This window comes from Phaseolus vulgaris, chromosome 2 (genome assembly GCF_051622355.1).
Source record: "Phaseolus vulgaris cultivar YP4 chromosome 2, ASM5162235v1, whole genome shotgun sequence".
Lineage (NCBI taxonomy): Eukaryota > Viridiplantae > Streptophyta > Magnoliopsida > Fabales > Fabaceae > Phaseolus > Phaseolus vulgaris.
In genome coordinates this window covers 26,644,505-26,667,473 of record NC_143499.1, presented here as the reverse complement: position 1 = coordinate 26,667,473, position 22,969 = coordinate 26,644,505, and the positions used below count along the sequence as shown (strand labels likewise).

General features: G+C 31.8%; 2 protein-coding genes across 2 annotated transcripts; both read left to right on the top strand.

The window, feature by feature from the left end:
• The first annotated feature begins 15,901 nt into the window (after nt 1–15,901).
• LOC137811126 (cytochrome P450 93A3) lies at nt 15,902–18,426 on the top strand. Its single transcript, XM_068612726.2, has 2 exons — nt 15,902–17,080; nt 17,652–18,426. Exons 1-2 carry the CDS (start codon nt 16,187–16,189, stop codon nt 18,306–18,308), a joined length of 1,551 nt encoding a protein of 516 aa, XP_068468827.1. The 5' UTR covers nt 15,902–16,186; the 3' UTR covers nt 18,309–18,426.
• Nucleotides 18,427–20,440: 2,014 nt separating this feature from the next.
• Nucleotides 20,441–21,064, top strand: LOC137809288 (3,9-dihydroxypterocarpan 6A-monooxygenase). Its single transcript, XM_068610420.1, has one exon. It carries the CDS (start codon nt 20,441–20,443, stop codon nt 21,062–21,064), a length of 624 nt encoding a protein of 207 aa, XP_068466521.1.
• The last annotated feature ends 1,905 nt before the right edge of the window (nt 21,065–22,969 follow it).

Genomic DNA, 22,969 nt, shown 5'->3' with positions numbered 1-22,969 from the left:
ATAATATTAAATAATGGAAATAGAGCAAAACAACTCTGAATAGAAGAATAAAATTGGACAATGCTAATGAAAGCTATAATTCATACATTAGAGGACAAGGAAGATGAAATATTACCTAGTGCTTCTATGCCATGGACCACCAACAACTAAATATTAATTAAGGTAGCCATTTTATTAGATCAATACAACTTTAAAAGCATAAAATTATTAAAAAAATTTGAAAGCCAACCATGTTTATTTTTTTTATTACGTGGTGAGGCATTTGTTGTGGTTATTAGTAGCCATGAAGTGATTTTACCAACCCAGCGACTAATTTCTAATAAGTTTAACTTTGAATATATTATAAAAAAAATTGAGACAAAAATAAAAAATAAAATAAAATAAAAAATAAATAAATATATATATATATAGAAATTGCGTCATATCCGTTAATTAATTAATTTTAATTATGATTAGTCAATAATTTTTGAATTTTAGCATGGTTGAATTCAAAGAGATCGAAATCTTGATGCAGTCATACTCTTTCCACTATTATTATTGATTAAAAATTGTTAAAACATTGGTATCCAAAAAAATAGCTTGGTGGAAGATTGCAGAGGGTAAAGTAATTTTAGAGTATAATCTCACGTGTGTTCTTCTATTTTCATGAAAAAATTATTTTCCTTAATTGGAATGAGTTATTCTAAGTTCTTTTCTGTCAAACAAATTTTCAGTGTGAATTACAATATTAAAATATTTCATAATGACTCAGAATGTTTAGGCGTTATTACTTTCACTGATCCACTCCATATACAAATTGACGAATAAGTAAATTGATTGTTTAAATAAAATCATTTGAAGATGAATGCCTAGACGGAATGGACTGAGTTTTTTTATTCCTCTCTTGTTTGCAAAGATTTACGATATTATCACGTTTATTCTTATTTTTACCTATAACAACTTTTACAATTTAATTTATAAACTAAAATTTTATAATATTTTTTAAATGTAACTATTTTATTAATAATTTAAATATTAAATAAAACTTAAAATATATTAATTTATTCATTAATATATTAAATTTAAAAAATAATTAATTAATTATATATATAAAATCAATTGTATATTACGACTAAAAGCATACAAATCAATTATATATATAAAGAAGAAATCCTTTTTTTTATTATAATTGTTTTTGGTGTACACATTTTTTTCCTATTTTATTCTTATCTCAATATTTTATTTTATTATTTTATTTTATTTATTTTTCATTTTATAATTATTCAAATTTAAAATTAAAAAATTTAATATTATATTTGAAAAAAATTGTTTAAAAGATAAAGAAAAAAGGAATGTCGATCTAAATGTATTTCTTATTGAACCAATGTCATTATTGTTTAATCAATCAATGCAAGTTGTATAAATTCTTATTGTTTAATTGTTAATGCTCCTCAATTCTATTTCTTTTACTCCGCTTTTCATATTCATACAACAAGGGGAGGCAGAAGAGAAAGAAGATAGAGAAGCAAAATATTCCAAATCGTTTCTTGAATACAAAACTCACGAGTATTCAGATTTTTGCATAGGTACAAAGTTTCATACCCCACGATTGTCAAACGCGTTAAATGGATGTTGTCACGACCTTTTCTTCCGTTCAAGAACAAATTTATAAAAAAATTTAAAAAAATGGAGTGATGATGAAGGACCTATGACAAGGAACACTTTGATTGGAGTGATGCCATGATCCCGCGCCTAACTAAGTTTCCCCTAGTAGTAATCTTATTTTCCAACACCGTCCAAGCAGAGACAAGAGCAGATGTCATCGCTTTACTCCTCCAAAACTTTTTGTACATAAAAAAATCCCCTCTTCGTGTGCCCTCCTTAAACAATTATAAGCAGATTTAACAGAATAAACTGGAACCTCCCCATCTTTCCAAACCCAACTATCCACATCTTCTAAATCAAGGATCAGCCCTTGAAAATCCTAGAAAAAGATTCTCACAAAGGCTTTTCCCATTTCAGAAAACTCCTCCTCCAAGCTAGTTTCCATTCAAAAACACAGTTAATCCTTTTCCCAACCTCGGCCACCATAGCTTTTTTGAAGAGCTCAGGGAGAACAACCTCAGATAGACTTTCTTTAAAGCTTCATTACCCGTCCAACAATCCTCCCAAAAGGAAATTTCCTTTCCATTGCCTATTTTCCACTTGAAAGCATCTTCAAAATTCCTTCCGCAACCCTTCGAACCTCAAACCTTCTTCAAATCTTTCCACCATAGGGAAACCCTACCAGAATTCACTCCCTCACGCAAACTTCTCCAGCCACCATATTTGGAATCAATGACCTCCTTCCACAACCCACCCTTATTCGTCCTTAACCGCCACATCCATTTCCCTAATAATGCCATGTTAAAAACCCTTACGTTTAGAATACTGATATGAACCCAAGAACATGATATGGATATGATATGAACATGTTATGGATTCAATAAGAGTTGGAATATGATTAGGCACTTTTTAAGAATTGGATCAATGTTCTTAAACATTCAAGAACTCACCAAATCACAAGAACCAAGCCAAACTCACATAGAAACCCATTTTTGGACATATGAACCGATTGAAACAAAGAAGGACACAAATGCACCGATTGAAACTTCAAGAAACTCAATTAAATCCATAAGAACAGCAAACTAAGACAAACTACCGAACAAAAACACAAACTAAACAAGTTCTACTGATTGAATCAACAAGAAACAACAGAGACATGTTTTAAAGTTTGTTTTGGAATGGAAATGGAAGAAGAAGATGAAAAGGACAAGGAAACTTATGTGGTTGAAGCTCTTGGAATTGTGCACGCCACTTGAAGGATGGTTGGCTTCAAGATGAGTGTTGTTGCCGCCACTTGAGAACCCAAGAATTCACTCAAGATAAGACTAGAAGAGAAGAAGACACAAGTCTCTCAATCACTCACCAATTTGGTAAAGGTTCTTTACTCTCAAAAATCAATCTTAACTTCTTATTTCAAAGACCCAAATACCCCTTTTATAATAGAGAGAGCTGGTCACAAATGTACAAGAGAAGGAAGATTGAAAGGTCACCTTCTAATGCCTTCTAAGATACTCCAGCGCCTAAAAAGAGAAGGAATGTGAAAAGGCATTCTTCTAGTCTCTTTCTACCAAAACTAGCGCCTAAAGTGCTATACAATGGAGGTGTCTTTTAGGTTTCCCTCTTTAGCACATCCTAAAGCTATTCTATATTATTTACAAATTTATACGAAAGAAATTACAAAGAGAGATATTAATTGGAGCCCATTCTTGAATGCTTGTAGTCTTCTTTTAGGCTTGGTCCTCTCTTTATTTTTTAGAAGACTAGAAGGAAGAACTTTAAATGCTTGGGTGGATGGCCTCTTCCTCCATTAATGAAATCCTCTTTTACTTGATCTCCATCAAATATTGAGACAACTAAACTCACGTGGCTTACAAACCTTACTCCAAGACGCCCAGGCAATCTTTCTCCCGTCAGCACCCCAACCCCATAAGAAATTCCTTTGAATCCTCACTATGTCTTTTGCCACCACGGAGGGCATTTTGAAAAGAGATAAATAGAATAACGGAATAGATGAAAGTACAGACTTAATCAGACAAATCCTTCCTGCTAAGGATAGAAACCTACCTTTCCATCTACTCCGTTTAGCCTTCAATCTTTCTAACACTTCACCCCAAAATGTGCCTCTGTTATGGCATCCCCCCTACCAACATACCCAAGTAAACAAAAGGGGTTACTATTGTTGAAGATGGATGTGGCTCCTTCAAGTCAATGAGTTTGATGTAGCAATGTGTGTGTTTTGCTTTGAAGATTGTATTTGTAATTGGGTAGTCTTGTATATAGGTTAGAATGTGTTTAAAGTGAGCTTTTTGCATCGTGACCCACCTTTTAACCTTTATCAAGGTGATAAGAACAAGCACAACGCTTTCTAAAAGGGTTTTCTCATGTTTTTTTCCAAAATATGCTTTTCTGCAAAGAAAATGAATCTGTTTTTTCTCAAATGAATAGATTCTTTTTTAATCTGATGCCTTGTTCTTTAAAAGTTTTTGATAACTTTGTTTTGTGCATCAAGTATCTTGGCTCAGCCTGTTATGCTATCAAAACGACTGAGTTGCAACTGTTTTAAAATCTCTCTTTGTCTTTTTGAAAATAAATCTATTCATTATAACTTCAATCTGTTCTTTTTATAACTGTTTTTTAAACTGTTTTTTGAAATTCTCTTATAAATCATTTCTTATATAAAGAGAGTTATAACTCACTAAAAAGGGCGTTGAGAAAATGTGTTAATACAGAGATTGAGAGTTTTCAGAGAATGATCATATGTTTTTGAAAGTGTTTTTCAAAAGAAAAAAGTGTGCTTGTTCTTATTTTTTGTTCTAAGCTTGGTTGGAGATGTTGTCATTGTTTTGGGCAATTTGTTCTACTGGTCTAGTTAGACTTCTGCATTCTCTTTCCAAGTGTATTAATTTCATCATTCTTTTATTTGTAAAGTGTGGTTGTAAGACTCTTCTTGATAGGGTTTTTTGAAGAGTTATGTGTGCTGAAATAGGGCTTTTCAACTAGGCGTGCCTTGTTCTTGTAGGATTCAAGAACATTAGGTTTTGTAATCGGTGTGTACTATTTTTAGTGGATTTCACCTTGGGAAAGGTGAGATTGGATGTAGCTCATTTGAGTGAACCAGTATAATCTTGTGGTGTTCAATCTCTCTTAATCTCTGCACTCAATTACTGTTACGTATGCTGATCTGACAGAAAATAAACCTATTTAATTAAAATTGAATATGTTCTTTCTGGGTTTGTTCATACTGTTCTTGATTTCTGATAAATCAATCTGAATAACTTCTTGAAATTTGTGTAACTAATTTGAATAAATTGAAGCACATTGTTTTGCAAAAACCAGGTATATCAATTAGCACAAATCATTCAAAGGTGTTGTGTGGTTTGACTTTCATAAATCTCTGGATTCAACTATCTGTTTTTCATTTGTGCATATCAAGGTGATTCTTTGCTCTCTGTTAAAATCACTTAATACCTTAAAATCAGATAACTAAAATATTGTCTTAATAAAGTAAGCAGAAAAATAAATATGTTCTTTCCAAAATAAATCGATTTTTTTTTCCTCTGTTTTGTAAAAAGACCGAATCTGTGTGAAATTTTTAAAGCTTAATTCACCCCCCCCCCCCCGCCCTCCCCCTTTTAACTTTGACACTATTGAACCCAGCAACCATCACATTACATTTAAGAATCACCTCAAAACTTTGGAGAGTTCGTTGGTCTAACCCCGACCCACCGATCCTGCTCTTCATAAAATTTACTTTAAGCCTAGAACAGAGCTCAAAACAATTCAAAGTCGCCTTAATATTAAACACACTTTTAGTGTTAGCTTCACAAAAGAATAATGTGTCATCAACATACTCTAACATGTTTACCTTCACTTTCTTCCTTCCAATCTCCAAGCTATCAATAATGTTTTTTCTCAATTGCCATCCTTAATACTCTTGCCAAGCCCTTTCCCGCAATAAGAAACAAAAAAAGGGCTAACGGATCACCTTGACGAAGCCCCTTCTTAGGAAAAAACTCTTTAGTCGGACTACCATTCACGAGCATTGACATTGAAGCTGATTCCAAGCAACACTTAATCCAAAAAACTGATTTGTCATAAAAACCAACCTTTTTCAACATATATAGAATAAATTCCCAACTGATAGAATCATAAGCCTTCTCACAATCGACTTTGAAGAAAATGCAACTTCTTTTCTTTCTCTTTATCTCAACCAAGGCTTCATTAGCCACTAAAACACTATCCAACAAAATCCTCCCTTCAAGAAAAGCCGACTGCCTAACGTCAATGACTTTGCTAATCACATTTTTCAACCGCATTGACAGAAGTTTCAAAATAACCTTATATAAGCATTCAACCAACGAAATAGGCCTAAACCCGCCAAGTTGCTGCGGGTTTTCAACTTTTGGAATTAAACATAAAAATGACGCATTAGACCCCCTAGGCCAAAACCCTCTAGCTGCAAAATCAGTCACTACTAACACCACGTCCTTTTTAATAATATCCCAACTAAATTTAATGAATCCAAAATTAAAACCATATGGATCAGGACTCTTCGAACTATTACCGCTCAACACAGCTTCCCTGGTTTCTTCTTCGGAAAAATCACCGACCAACATATTGTTATCCTCCCTTGTAATGGAATTGAATCTAACATTGTCCAATTTGAGCTGGATAAACTCATTCCTGACGAACCTAGCTTCAAAAAACTCTATGACCTTAACTTTGACCACATCCTTATCTTCACACCACCTATCATTAACAAACACCCCATGTAACTCGTTCCTTGCCCTCCTCCATTTTACTTTCGAGTGGAAAAAATTTGTGTTTAGATCTCCCTGCTTCAACCACTTTTGTCTTGCTTTCTGGTGCACTATTGCCTCTTGCTTAAGAAGATTCTTACTAAGGTTTTCTAGAAGAGTCCTTCTTTCCACTCTCCTAACTCACTTACATCATCTCTTGAATCTAACTTTGTAATCCTCTTTAGCAATCCATTATTAATATTTTGGACATTCCCAAACACATCTTTGTTCCAAACTCTTAGATCTGCTTTAAGTTTTTTCAATTTTTCTTTGAAGATAAACATTCCTCCACCTTGCACTTTGTAATTGGACCATTTAAAACTCAAAAATTCTTTAAGCCTACCCTTGTTTTGCAAGACATACAGGCTCCGAAACGGTTTCGGGCCCCAGACGATAAACACATCTTTTACTATGACTGCACAATGATCGGAGGCTTCTCTACTTAAGACAAACGGTTTACAATGTGACCAACCTTCCAACCATTCCTTTGACACAAGAACCCTGTCTATTCGGCTCTTTACTAACTTATACCAAGTAAACTTTCTGCCAACGATATCATAATATATTTTTATTGTAACTTAATTATTAAAGTTGTATGTTAGCTGATGAGAGAAAATGTTTCTCTCTTATATATATTTACATTATTTTCTTTCATCAACAACTAATTTATAATTAAATCTTATTAGTAGCCAGACTTATCACAATATTCAATTCAAATCTTCAGAAAATTATTTAACCATAGAATAATTATGATACAAATATTTTAACATATTTTTTTCTCCATATGTATTTATTTATTAAATAAATAAAATATAAAATTATAATAAATACATATCTGTTTAAATATTTTCAAATGCGAATAAATCATTTTAAAATTTTAAAACAATTAAACTTTTAAGAAATTAAATTAATTTGAAATAGGATTTAATTGGTGTTTGTGTTGAATGCAAAATAATAAATACTAATAATTGTTTTACGTCTATCTCATTTTCTTAAACCTTAATTTTTAAAAGTTTTATCTTTTTAATATTGAGTCTAAAGATTTTAGAAATGATAATTTTTCTTAAACATAGACATAATTTTTGATAATGTTATCCTTACTCTTTTGTTTGAATTTCAACTTTTAATTTTGAAAGAATTGTTTCTATTATATATCTATAACGATTTGAAACTACTACAATTAATTACTTATTTTACTTTTATTAATATATTTAATTTTATTATTTATAAATTTTATCAATTATTTTAAAATATAGTTGAGATTTAAGTAAAATTCCATTAATATATCATCAATGTAATTTATTTTTTTATAAAATTAGTAAATTTAAAATTTGATTTTATTAATATTAATAGTTAAATTACATGATTTTTTCTTAAAAATTTAGAGAATTTGGATCCTATATAGTACTTAGGATTTGTCAATAATCTGAATAAACGATAATTTATAAGTAAACTAATATTTAAAATCAAATAAAATATTATTATTCACATATTTATATTAATAGTATATATTTATAATTTATTTGAATAAATACGAATATATTATATCCGTATATAAAAATATTTCTCTTTATAACTGATTTTTAAGAATGATATTATAGTTAAGTTTGGTTTTGAAAACTATTTTTTCTAAAACAAAATTATATAAATAAATATATATATATATATATATATATAAATGATTTAACTTTTCTGTTTGTTACTCGACAAACAACTTTCTGTTTTTTCTTCTTTCAATTTTATTATGTCTTTTTGTTACTTTTTATTTGTTTATGTCAGGTCGTTCAATTTTTATTTTTCTTATGAAAATCAAATAATCATAATACTCTACATAGCAATCTACTTTTTATAATTTAATTAATGAAGATATTGTTAACAATTTTGTCTATACCTAATACTCTCACTAAACTCACACACTCATTCAATGCGATGATGTCGATGTCTCTTCCTATTGATCTTCAACTGGAGATATTTTCATACCTTCCATGCAAGGCAATAGTGAGATTTATGGTTCTCTCCCATTTACATCATTCCTTACTCATTTCACCAGATTTTATCTGTAGACATCACAACAAGTCTCCCAACAAACTTTTTGTTCTTCTACTCCCCTCCATCACCAATCTCTGTGAGGATGACGATCATCTAACTCTGTTCCAGAACTTTTTCGTGCATCGTAATTTTGGTGACAACATTATCGGTATATGTAATGGTATTATATGCATGCAAACTTATCGTGATGTCTTCTTCATCAATCCAATGATTCGGTATTGTTTTGATCTTCCCTTACATAAAGATAAATCCATCTACTACTCTTACGGCTTTATTAGTTGTGGATTATCCGATTATTTAGTTGTTAAAATTGATTTAGATGCGAAACATTACTATTACACCGATGATGATGATGATGAAGGTGGGTACATTCCTTCGCCGCGCAAAGCTTGGGTCTATACCTATGTAAAACATGATTGGAGACCTCTGAAAATTCCTGATTGTTCACTTTGTACTCCGGATACGAGTCTTGCATATAATGGTGTGGTTTACTATGGACTTTTGCACTGGGGTGCAAAGAAATGGGTTGAAAACGCATTGTATTATTTCATTCTGACATTTGATCCTCAAACTGAAGCTTTTGGGGAGCTTTTACTTGCTGATAGTTTGGTGGCAGCTCTTTATTCTTACCACTATAAAAATGGGGTATTTGTTGTTCGAAATAGTACCAAACCCTTAACCCTGTACTCTTTGATTTATTCAGAGGGGAGCGTTTGTACCGCATCTGTGTGGGTGATGGATATATATGGGATAACTGAGACCTGGAATCAAATCTTCACCTTTAATCATTATTACAATTATATCTCTTCAAAAAACCTGATATTAATGCGCATATAGGAGTTCCTTTTCTCTTATTTCACAAGAGTGACGGTACGTTGTTGTTTGGTGTGAAATTCAACACACAATACTCGCTTCGTTCCTTGGATATAAGCCATGGAACTTTTACTGTCCTCCCACATGATGTAAGGAAGATGTGTGAATATCTTTATATAGATTACTCTTCTCCAAGTTTAGATCTTTTGAACGAAGTTTCTGCATCTAGTAAGTGTTATGTAATATATATTCTTTTATGACTTAAAAAATGTTTGATTTTATTTAAATAATGCTTTTTTACTAATTTGATGTGCAGGTTACTAGTATGGACTATTCCTATATCCATCCAAAGGCAGTAGATTGAATGGTGTTTTCTATTTTTGTATGTGTTACTTACTATCTACAATGTAATAGTTGAAGACTGGAAATAGGATACACATATGTATAGTTGAGGACAATATAAACATACCATCAACATACTCTGGTTTTTATTATCTGCGTGCTTCATTTTTTATTTTTTTTAAAGAGTATCACTTGTATTAAATATACTCTGATTTTTGCAGTATTAAATAATAATATGATTTTTACTATGATTATGACTGAATAATAGTTTTTCACTCTTTAAATAAGATATGAGAAGCTTATGTTATTGGTGTTAAAGGAAAAACGAAAGTACAAGTTTTTTGGTTATGTAATTTGCATAATATGTTTGGTGCTGGAACTGAGACATCAGCCACAACAATATAGTGGGGTTTGGCTAAGCTAATAAATCATTCAGAGATGATGATAAAAGCAAGGGAAGAGATTGAATCAGTGGTTGGTAATGATAGACTGGTGGAGGAATTATATATTCCCAACCTTCCTTATGTTCATTCCATTGTAAAGGAAACAATGAGGCTTCACCCCACTGGACCTTTAATAGTGAGACAATCCACTCAAGATTGTAATGTTAAAGGGTATGATATTCCAGCAAAAACCACTGTTTTTTGTAAATGTATGGGCCATTGGTAGGGACCCAAACTCCTAGGGAAACCCACTTGAGTTCAAGCCAGAGAGGTTCCTTAATGATGAGGGACAAAGTCCATTGGACTTGAAGGGGCAGCATTTTGAACTTCTGTCATTTGGAGTTGGGAGAAGAAGCTGCCCTGGTGCTTCACTAGCTTTGCAGATTATTCCCACAACCTTGGCTGGTATGATTCAGTGTTTTGAATGGAAGGTTGGTGAAGAAGGAAAATGAGTAGTTGACATGGAAGAGGGACCTGGAATGGCTCTTTCTAGGGCACATCCTTTGTTATGTGTTCCTGTGGCTAGGTCTTCTTCTTTGGGCTAAGGGTATGTTTAGATGGATGAATGTATACATAATACTCTCACTAAATTCACACAAACAGTGGAGAACACACTCAATAAAGAACTAAAGAACGATGTCAATGTCTCTTCCGATTCTTCCAATTGATCTTCAACTGGAAATATTTTCATACCTTCCATGCAAGGCAATAGTGAGATTCATGTTTCTCTCCCATTTATCCCATTCCTTACTCATTTCACCGGATTTTATCGTTAGACACCATAGTAAGTCTCGCAACAAGCTTTTTGTTCTTCTGTCCTCCTCCATCATCGGTCTCTGCTAGGATGATCATCTAATTCTATTTCAGAAATTTTTTGTGCATCGTAATTTTGGTAACACCATTATTGGTATATGTAATGGTATTATTGCATGCATAACTATCGTGATATTTTCTTCATCAATCCAATGATTCGATATTGTTTTGATCTTCCCCTACATAAAGATAAATCCAAATAGCTACTCTTACGATTTTATTAGTCGTGGATTATTTGATTATTTAGTTGTTAAAATTAATTTAGAAGCGAAGAATTTCTATTACGCTGATACTGATGATGATGGTGATTGTTCGTACATTTCTTCTCCGTGCAAGGCTTGGGTATATACCTATCTAGAAAATGATTGACGACCTTTGGAAATTCCTGATTCGTCAATTTGTACTACGAATATGAATATTGCTTATAATGGTGTGGTTTATGATGGACTTTTGCACTAGGGTGCAAGGAAATGGGTTGAAGGCACATGGTATTATTTCATTATGACGTTTGATCCTCAAACGAAAGTTTTTGGGAAGCTTTTACTTGTTGATAGTTTGACGAAAGCTATTTATTCTTCCAACGATGAAAACAGGGTAATTGTTGTTCAAAATAGTACCAAACCCTTAACCTTGTACTCTTTGATTTATTCCGAGGAGAGTTATTGTACGTCTGCTGTGTGGGTGATGGATAGATATGGGATAACTGAGTCCTGGAGTCAAATCTTCACCTTTAATTATGCTCACAATTATATCTCTTCAAATTTGTTTGGCTTCAATCCTGACATTCATAAGAATATAGGATTACCTTTTCTCTTGTTTCACAGGAGTGACAGTAAGTTGTTGTTTGGTGTGGAATTCGACAGACAATACTCGGTTCGTTTCTTGGATATAAGCCATGAAACTTTTACTATTCTTATCCATAATGTCCATAATGCAAGGAGTAAACGGAGGATGTTTGATCATCTTTATATAGGTTACTCTGTTTAGTTCTGTTAGACGAAGTTTCTGCATCTAGTAAGTGTTATGCTATGTATATTCTTTTATGACTTAGAAAAATATTTGATTTCATTTTAATAATTTTTTTACTAATTTGATGTGCAGGTTACTAGTCTGGATTCCATTTCTATCTCCATCCAAAGGCAAAAGCAGGAGATTGAATGGTGTTTTCTATTTGTGTATGTTACTTACCATCTACAATGTTAATAGTTGAAGACTAAAAACAGGATAAACATATACATGCATAGTTGAAGACAATATAAACCTACAATCAATATACTCTGATTTTGATTATCTGCTTCATTTTTTATTTTTTTTAATCACTTGTACTGTGAGTTGCTGCCTATAAATCTCACTTTTGGATATAAAGATTATACGATTACAATGATAATTTTATGTGAAATGAGGAAGGTTCACACAGATAAAACTTGTTGACAATTCATTGCAAGTTGGCACAGATTTGGGCTTTTCTATAAGAAGGTTGCAATAAGTCAAACTTTGTAAAAGGTATTGTTCTATTTTCTTTGTTGTTTTGAATTTATTTATACTGGTGCAGAGATGTTCTATTTTCTTTGTTGTTTTAAATTTATTTATACTGGTGTAGAGATAGGGTGCGTGTGATCAGCATGGAGTGGGAATACTTTTTAGGTAGTATCTGCACAATTTGAATTGGATCATTGAAAATGAGTAATCATGAAATTTTGCGATATGGCAGAATTTCAAATCTTTTTAATTTCTGAACTTTTAAAATACATTAATATTAGGAATTTCTCTTAAAAATTATTTCAAAATATTTATATAAATTTACGATATTGCTGATTGAAATATAGATTGCTTCAATTATTTTTCAATTCTATTAGAAAAAATATTATTATTTTATTTTATAATTTTAGAATATAAATATTTTATGTTTCTCAAAGAAAATTATATTAAAAAAACTCTACATCTATACTTATATATAAAAAGGATTTCTTTAAATAACATTTTTTTTGGTGTACACCAATTTTTTCTGATTCTATCCTTATTTAATATATATCATTTTATACTCTTATTTAATATATCTCATTTTATTAGTACAATAATGAAGTATTTTGTCATTTTATATGAATTACTTAAAAAATAATATTATTTTTTATTTTTTAAAATTAATATTAATATACCTTTTTTATATGCAAACTAACTCTCTCACTCTTTCCTTAATTCCTTATTTTAAGGCAACAAAAGAAAGAAAGAAAGAAAGAAAGAGTATACTCACCTCATTCACCTTAATTTCCAATCACTCTCTCCACTCGATTCGAACAACTCTATTTTTTTGGTAAATTCATTATTCTTTTGTATTTATCATCAAGTGAATCCTAACATTAACATGAACATCATACTAATGGAAGAAAACAAAAAGGTTGAAGAAGAATAGAAACTTAAACCAGAAAAAAAGAGGCCGATTAATCAATTCATCATTTTTCTTTCACATATTATTTTTCTTTTCATTTCCGACTCATCCAAAGTTATTTTTATATATATGTTAAATTTCTATCATAATAGAAATTAAGTAGAAAAGAAAAATGCGAATAGAACACAACAACACCTATATTTCCGGTAATCTACACCTATATATAAATGTCTATGTTTCCGGTAATCTAAACCTATATATAAAGGGGATTCCCCCATTATAAATATTTTTGGTGTACACAAATTTGTTCCTATTTTATCCTTCTATCAATATTTTATTTTATTATTTTATTTTGGTTACTTTTTCCTTTTATAATTACTTAAATTTAAAACTAAAAAAAAAATATTAAATTTGAAATGAACCGATTGAAAGACAACGTGCACTACATTTAATATTTTTATTATTTGAAAAGAATGAGTCAAATTCAACTTTGAATTGAAAAATGGTTTAATGGACAATTACTTTAATTCTTTTAAAATATAATAGAGATTTAAGTAAAACTTCATAAATATCTCATTCATACAATTTATTTTTTTATAAAATTAATAAATTTAAATTTAAATTTTCTTATTAATAATTAAATTACATGATTTTTTCATAAAAAATGAGAGAATTTAAATCCTATATAATACTTAACATATCAATAATCTGAATAAAAAATTTAAATTGTATTTAAATTAATATTTAAAATTAAATAAAATATTATTATTCATATATTTATATTAAAAATATAAATTTATAATTTATTTTAATAAATACGAATATATTTTATCTATATATTAAAATATTATTCTTTATAATGGATTTTAAGAATGATATTATAGTTACAAGTTTGAAATTTCATCCTCCAAAACACCCTGCTGTAACCTAAATTTCTTCCTTATCTAAGAAAGAAAAGCCATTTTATTTCAAGTTCATACAGTGAGTGGAACTGAAAGTTGACTTTTCAAATTGATGGAGAAAGAAAAAATAATATAAATAAAGTATGCGAAAGTGGTTAATCATTAACAAAATATTGCCCAATTATTTAATCTTGGGTAAGTTAAATATTTATAAACTTATTTATGTATGATGACTTCAATTGCGTGCAATGACTTTGGACAATTAGAAAAAAAACTTAATAATGAAAATGGAAAGAGACAAGAACTTCAAATCACTAAGATGTTAATCCTGTGCGGCAGAAAGTATTTAATGCGAAATGAAAACGATATAGAGTAGAGAATAACGCATCCAATGAAGTTGAGTTTGGGGAGTGCAAGAAGGAATAACAGAATCATACCTTTTCACTTCAATCACGAAACCCTTTAAGAACCTTAAAAGAGTCTCCACAACTTGTTAGTATAACACATTTAATTACGTAATATTTTTTTATTATGAAAATAGGTTAGGATAATCATATGAAAGTCAAATTTATATTTTATAATTTATTATATATTAGATATATCTATACCTATATAAAAATGAGATTCTCCGTTATAATCGCTTTTTGGTGTACACAATTTTTTTTCGAATTCTACTCTTATTTAATATATTTCATTTTATTAATACAATGCAGTATTTATCATTACATATAAATTACTTAAAAAATAAATTATTTTTTAATTTTTTAAATTAATATTAATGTCCAGTTTTTATATGACTCCCCTCTATTTTCTTAGTTCCTTATTTTAAGGCAACAAAAAGAGCATACTCTTACACATTTTCACACCAAATCTCATATATAAAATAAAATAACTTTCACTTTTAATCACTCTCTGCACTATATTTTTTGCTTTTCAATTTCAACTCATCCAGAATTATTTTTATATGTTTGTTACATTTCTATAGTAAAAATTGAGTAAAAAAGAAAAATGTAGATACACAGACGCAATCGTGTGTTTCCACTAGTAGTTAATTGATAAGATAAATAAATAAAAACTAGTATTTTTTTTACAAGTTTCTATCAATAGATCTTTGTAAAAAAAAATTATACAAGAAAATTATTAAATTAAAATTAATTTAAAAAATAAAAAATAATTCATTATTATTTTAACTTAGTTATTATTTTAAAGATTAAAAATTTATTGATGTCTAAATTAATTTCTATTATTAATAAATAATTTTTAAAATATTATTTAATTAGTTAATAATTGATAGTAAAATATTTAATAGTTAATTATATATTATTAATTTTTTAGTCTTTAAAATATTATTTAATTTAATTAATATAATAATTAATTATTTTTTAAAATTGATTTTTATTTAATAGTTACGTGTATTTAACTCTCCTTGAAGCTATCCAACGACAAGGCAGCAGAACAGAGATTCTTGATAGTAAAAGTTGCGGTACAACCTCCACCAAAACAAGGTTTGTTTAGGATATAATTAAATTTCTTCCGGCATTAATTAATTTATGCCGAAGCTATGTCACACACAAGCATCTCCAATTCTTTGTAGTTCACATAAAAGACAGCACTTGTTTGAACTCTAAAACAAAGTTCAATGACATAATGCCTTCTCCAACTAAGAAACCTACATCATCATGCTCCCTCGTTAACTCCTCATATAAACTTCAGTGTTCAAAAAATACAACAAATTACTCTCTATAAAAGCTACTCATTCAAGCATATATATCATGTAGGTTATGGATGAATTCCAAAATTTGTGGGATAAATTTTTTTTATTCTGATTGATGTCTTGAACATTTAGCATCATGAGATCTATCACAAAATGGTAGGAGTTTATGTTGAATTGTGAGATTATTTATGTTTTTCGGTCACTATCCTCAATTTTTTTTATGTTATAGTTCATGTAAGGTCTTTTGAAAATTAATTCTGGTTACCTAAAGGAGATTTATTTGAAATACTTCAATTTAATTTATTTCCTTTTTACCAATAAAAAGAAAAGAAAAGAGAATAATGGATGATATTGAAGGTTACATACCTATATTCCTTATTTTCCTAGCCTCAATAGTATTGCTTCAAGCCATATTCAAAACTGCAAAATTTCGCCTTCCTCCTAGTCCTTTGGCTTTACCAGTTATTGGACACTTCCACTTGTTAAAGCCACCACTTCATAGATCTTTTCAGAAGCTCTCAAATCGTTATGGACCATTGATTCACCTCTACCTTGGCTCCACTCCCATTGTTGTTGTTTCCTCACCAGAAATTGCCCAAGAGATCTTCAAAACACATGAACTTTCTTTCTCCAACAGACCAGCAAATGTTGCTATTAACCATCTCACTTATAACTCGTCTGATCTAGGGTTTTCCCCTTATGGACCCTACTGGAAGTTCATGAAGAAGCTTTGCATGTCAGAACTTCTTAATGGGAGGATGCTGGATCAACTCCTACCCATTAGGAGAGAGGAGATAAATAGGTTTGTGGTGATGATGAAAATGAAAGGTGAAGCATGTGAGGGTGTGAATGTTGGAGATGAGCTTTTGAAGCTAACAAACGGCATAGTGATGAGAATGGCAATAGGCAAAAGCTGTTTCAACATTGATGGAGAGGCTCACAAGGTGACAGAAAGGGTGAAGGAGTGTTCCAAGGTGAGTGGAATGTTTAACCTCGCAGATTATTTTTGGTTTTGTAGGGAATTGGATCTCCAGGGAATTGGGAAGAGAATGAAGGAGGCTCGTGAGAGGTTTGACACCATCATTGAAAGTATCATTCGGGAACATGAAGAGGCAAGAAATAAATTCACCAAAAAGGATGCTCCAAAAGATGTTCTTGATGCTCTTTTGAGCATTTATGAAGATCAAAGCTCAGAGGTGAAAATAACCAGAGACAACATTAAAGCCTTCTTGGTGGTAATATTCTTTAGGAACCTCACTTTAGAATTTGAAGTTCTAACTTCTAAGGCTTCTTTATGTTATTTTCATCGATAAAAAAAGTCTAGCTTGTATGACAGGTGTTGTAAAATACACTATTAAAAATATATTTATGGGATTTCTGGTTCTAATACAATTTTAAAAATAAGTAATACAATAATTTTTTAAAAACTCAAACTTGTTGTATAAATTTTTATTATAATTATAAAAATAAATAATAAATCATTCTCAACCAATTATAAAAAATATCTTTTTACTAAAAAAAATAAAACATATTTATACACATAAATCTTTATTATCAATTTATATAATTTATAATTATATAATATATAAACTTGTCTCTCATATCTTACATGTAAAAATTATAAATTATCAGATGTTTATGTTTATACTACTTAGGCGAATGCAATTACCGTATGTATGTATTAGTCCCACATAGAATTATTAAATTTTAGTTTTCTTGTCACTTCCCTTTTTCTACAACCAATAAATTTCGTAGAAGTATGCTAAGATTTTGAGTGAATAACAATTTCTCTTTATAATTTATCAGGATATTTTCACAGGTGGAACAGACACAACTGCAGTTACTCTAGAGTGGTCACTGGCAGAACTAATTAACCATCCAACAGTAATGGAGAAAGCAAGGAAGGAGATTGAATGTATCATCGGCAAAGACAGAATGGTGATGGAATTAGATATAGGTAATCTTCCTTATCTCCAAGCCATAGTGAAGGAGACACTGAGGCTTCACCCTCCTTCTCCATTTGTATTGAGAGAATCAACCAAGAATTGCACCATTGCTGAATATGACATTCCAGCAAAAACTCAGGTTTTCACTAATCTGTGGGCTATTGGTAAGGATCCAAAGCATTGGGATAACCCTCTTGAGTTTATACCAGAAAGGTTTGTTAGCAAAGACAATGAGAGTGGAAAAATATGTGAAGTTGATGTGAGAGGACAACATTATGAGCTTTTGCCTTTTGGGAGTGGAAGAAGAAGGTGTCCTGGAACTTCACTGGCACTAAAGGTTGCTCACACCACCCTTGCTGCTATGATTCAGTGCTTTGAATGGAATGAAGAGAATTGTGGTTGTGTTGACATGAAAGAAGGAACCTCATTTATTCTTTCAAGAGCTCAACCCATGATTTGTATCCCAAAACCAAGACTCGTGACATTCCCTTTGTGTCATGCTAAATGCTCTAATTAATTAAGACTAAGAATAAGCATGCAACGAAGGATTGGGTTTTAACTTATCATACTCTCAATCAAAAATGTTACTTCTTTCTTGTCTTCATTGTTCTTTTTCCTCTTTGCTTTGGTCTAGTATATCCATTACCATTTTTTAGTGTTTTTATCTCTATATTAGATAGAATATAAATATATTTAAATTCCCTTATTTTAATTTAAATACTGTAAAAACTTTCATGCTACAAAAAAATTAAATTTTTTCCCCTTTTTACTTATTTTCTATGTTTTTTTATCAACAATAAATTAATTAAAGTAAAAGGATACACGCCTCCGTATGTCATAGAGCAAAAGCCATAAGTGACATATACTACATGCACATACCCATAAAAGAGGCACAAAACTATTTGGCAGTACTTATTCCATAAAAACAGAACACCCTAGAAAGAAGAACAAATGAAATGACTAAGCCTCTAGGTAAACATTATAAAGGTGCACCATGCTACAATCAACTTCATAAGGTTATTGCACCAACCCTCTCAGTGACCATACCAGAATAAAAATTCTACATTTTGCATGCGGAACAAACTTCTACATCAACACTCAACCATCAAACAGACCTACACCTAAGCATCCATCTACCACAAAGCAAACTAAGACTTCCCCTACCTCCAATTTTCCCCTTCTTCCTAACTTTCACCTTAACCAAACTCCATCATATTAAGCCTCCACTCTTCATTAGCATCTGCAGTCCTAGACGAAACACCACACCAAGACATAGTGATGCCTTCGGACAGATCCAGAACTAGGGGTGAATACCTGGTCATCAAAACCAGCAGATCTTAACCAGCAGACAGTCAACAGGGCAGCACAATGGTTTTCTACAATTAACACCAGCACCTTTTGCCATTCCACCCAACAACCACACAAAGCCGCCAAAATCACCCCCCTCCACTTCAGACCAACATCTTATACAACGGTCTCCCCACACCATGACAACACAAAAGTTACACCTACAGAAAACCAAGACATCAGTAACAGCACCAGAGCACACTGCAGAGCAAACGTAATTCCTTGCCCACTCTACCAAGTAGATCCTAACTAATAACACATAAAGGAGCACCCCCTCACAGGACCAGCCTTCATCCTTTCTCAAATTCCACGGTTACCTCAAGGATCCCTTCTTCCGCCGTCTTCCTATATCGCATACAGACAATTACTTATAGATACTAATACAGGACCAAGGATTCAGTATCCAGTCAGAAAACGAATAAGAGAAATTGTGTCCCTTATGCTTTAACCACAACCACGATTTAAGTTGGGCCTTATGTAACACTTCTTCAGCGTCCACCACTGCATTTCTATGCTTCCACAGGCTCCAAACTATAGCTGTCCATCCTACCCCTTTCCAGACCAAATTTTGTTTTCGGCTACCATTTAACAGAAAGAAGCTCTCAAAGTGAGTCGTAATGTCATTATGTTGGGCGAACAATATACCGATCCATTTAAATCACATAGTCCACACCCGCCATGCATGTCCACATTCCACAAAAAGATATTGGCAAGACTCCTCCGCGGACAAACATAACGCACACGCGGTAGAGTTCATCATAATCTCTCGACTTCTCAAACTCAGTCTTGTGGTGATTCTCCCCAATAGTGCCCTCCAGACCATAAGCATCACATTAGGAAAAGTCTCACCTTCCAAAGGAGGATAAACACCTCTTTTTGGGGACCCCTTTCAGGCTTAGACAGACACTCATATGCTAATTTTACCGAAAAATAGCCATATTCATCACTTCTCCACAGCAGGGTATCCTCCACATCCTTCCTTATTCTGACCCTAGAGAAATGGTTTCCGAGTTCAGATTCCAATATCAATTCCCATTCAAATCTACTTCTCCTCCGATTAAGGTCCACCTCCATTCCAAATCATCCCACACTCCTACCTCTTCCACATTTTCTACATTTTCTATGTAACAATATAGTTTCTACGCATAAAACTTTTTGCAGTATTAAATAATAATATGATTTTTACTGTGATTATGACTGAATAATAGTTTTTCCTATTTAAATAAGATATGAGAAGCTTATGTTATTGGTGTTAAAGGAAAAAATAAAGTACAAGTTTTTTGGTTATGTAATTTGCAGAATATGTTTGGTGTTGGAACTGAGACATCAACCACAATAATAGAGTGGGGTTTGGCTGAGCTAATAAATCATCCAGAGATGATGAGAAAAGCAAGGGAAGAGATTGAATCAGTGGTTGGTAAAGATAGATTGGTGGAGGAATCAAATATTCCCAACTCTCCTTATGTTCACTCCATAGTAATGGAAACAATGAGGCTTCACCCCACTGGACCTTTAGTAGTGAGACAATCCACTCAAGATTGTAATGTTAAAGGGTATGACATTCCAACAAAATCCACTTTGTTTGTAAATGTATGGGCCATTGGTAAAGATCCAAACTACTGGGAAAACCCACTTGAGTTCAAGCCAGAGAGGTTCCTTGATGAAGAGGGACAAAGCCCATTGGACTTGAAGGGGCAACATTTTGAACTTCTGTCATTTGGAGCTGGGAGAAGAAGCTGCCCTGGTGCTTCACTAGCTTTGCAGATTATTCCCATAACCTTGGCTGGTATGATTGAGTGTTTTGAATGGAAGGTTGGTGAGGAAGGAAAAGGAGTAGTTGACATGGAAGAGAGACCTGGAACGGCACTTCCTAGGGCACATCCTTTGTTATGTGTTTCTGTTGCTAGGTCTTCTCCTTTGGGCTAAGGGTATGTTTAGATGGACTTTTTCCTAAACACTTACAAGAAAAAAAATAAATTAGTTTTCTCATAATTACTTTTATATTTTTATTGTAACCTATGTATAAATATAAATTTATAGCTAGATCAATCACCGTATCTAAGGTATCGATAGATCAATCACTCTATCTAATGTATTGTTCGTTTTGTAACTTAAAATTTTGATTTTGTAATTAGAAGATGTCTTGGAAGGATAAAGGACTAAGGTATATATACACTATTGTTAGCCTCGATTTCTGAATGATATGAGACGATAATTGAACCTACCGAACAAGTCCCCCCGAGGGCTAAGGGAACAAGTTTTCGATCGCCACAGACAACACTAATGTTTCGACCTCAAATCTGTTAAGATAACATCGTTAGGGTCAATCATCGCGTTTGAGGTATTGTCCACGAAATGATATTCCAAAGACGAATCTTTAATCCTTAGCCCTCAATTAGGGGGAATTTGTTCCCTTTAGACCTCGATTGATGAGTTTGTTCAAGTATGACCAATATAGTCTCACATCGTTCAGGAGTCCGTTAAGATAGCATCGTTTAGGAGTTAAGATGACGAATAATTTATATACTCCTTTTTCCCTTAACCCTCTTGAAAAGTGTCTTTTAAGGACAAAATTGTGAAGGATCACTGAATTCCAAAGTGGACAATCTCGTTTAGGGTTTAGGGTTTAGGGTTTAGGGTTTAGGGTTTGGTGCTTGTTAGTACCGTGAAGGAGGACCAAACTCAAAAGTTGTTAGCTTATGAGAAACTTTTTAAATTTTTTTAAAGTGTTTATGGAAAAATCCCTTTTAAGTGTGTACTTTATGTTTGTGCATGAACATTTAATCTTTCTTGTAAGCAAATTGGCATGGAATGTTGATTGTGTGTTATTGTGGATGTAGTTTGTTATTTTCCTAAACTGTGAAAGAAATGTTTGATTTTCAATCATGGAACTAGAGCACTACAACTTTACATAGAAGAATATAAAATTGGTCAATGTTAATGAAAACAATAATACATAAGTAGAGGACAAGGAAGATCAATAACAACTAAATATTAATTAAGGTAGCCATTTATAATATTAATACAATTTTTAAGAGAATAAAATTATATTTATTTTTTAATCACGTTAGGTCACTACAAGAAAATCATGGAATAAAAACCATTTTTTAGATACCAAAATAATTAGTTGCAATAGTAACTAAATTAGAGACCATTTTAGAAACTAAAAAAAAATTGGTTTCTAAATTAGTTTCTTACTATTTTATTTTACTAAAAGATTATTTATATTCTTAATTATAATTCTGTAATCTGTTACAGAATTGGTTTATCACTATATAGTACTCTTAGAACATGCTTTCTTAACAAGTTGAACGACATAATATGCATACTTAAGCAGGAAGAACCTCTTTAACATTACAACATTGAATCCCCAATCATTTGATTGCTGGTTGTGTTGTTCATTGATAACTGTTTCCAACATTCATGGCAGATTTTGGTGACCATATTTTGTTCCTTCTCTTCTTGCTAGCCTCAATATTCTTCTTGTTACGTGTAATCCTCAAAAAGTTTGGTATAAAGAGACGCCTACCACCAAGTCCTATAGCCCTCCCTGTAATAGGACACCTCTACTTCCTCACCAAGCAGCCCCACCAAGCATTTCACACCATCTCATCTCGCTATGGTCATTTCGTCTTCCTTTGGTTTGGTTCCAAGTCTTGTCTTCTTGTTTCATCGCCTGAAATGGCAAGTCAATGCCTCAAAAACCAACGAAACTTGCTTCCTAAACCGACCCAAAAAAACAAATTTGGACTACATCACTTACGGTTCTTCAGATTTTGCAATGCCACCCTATGGACCTTATTGGAGGTTCATGAAAAAGGTTGCATGACT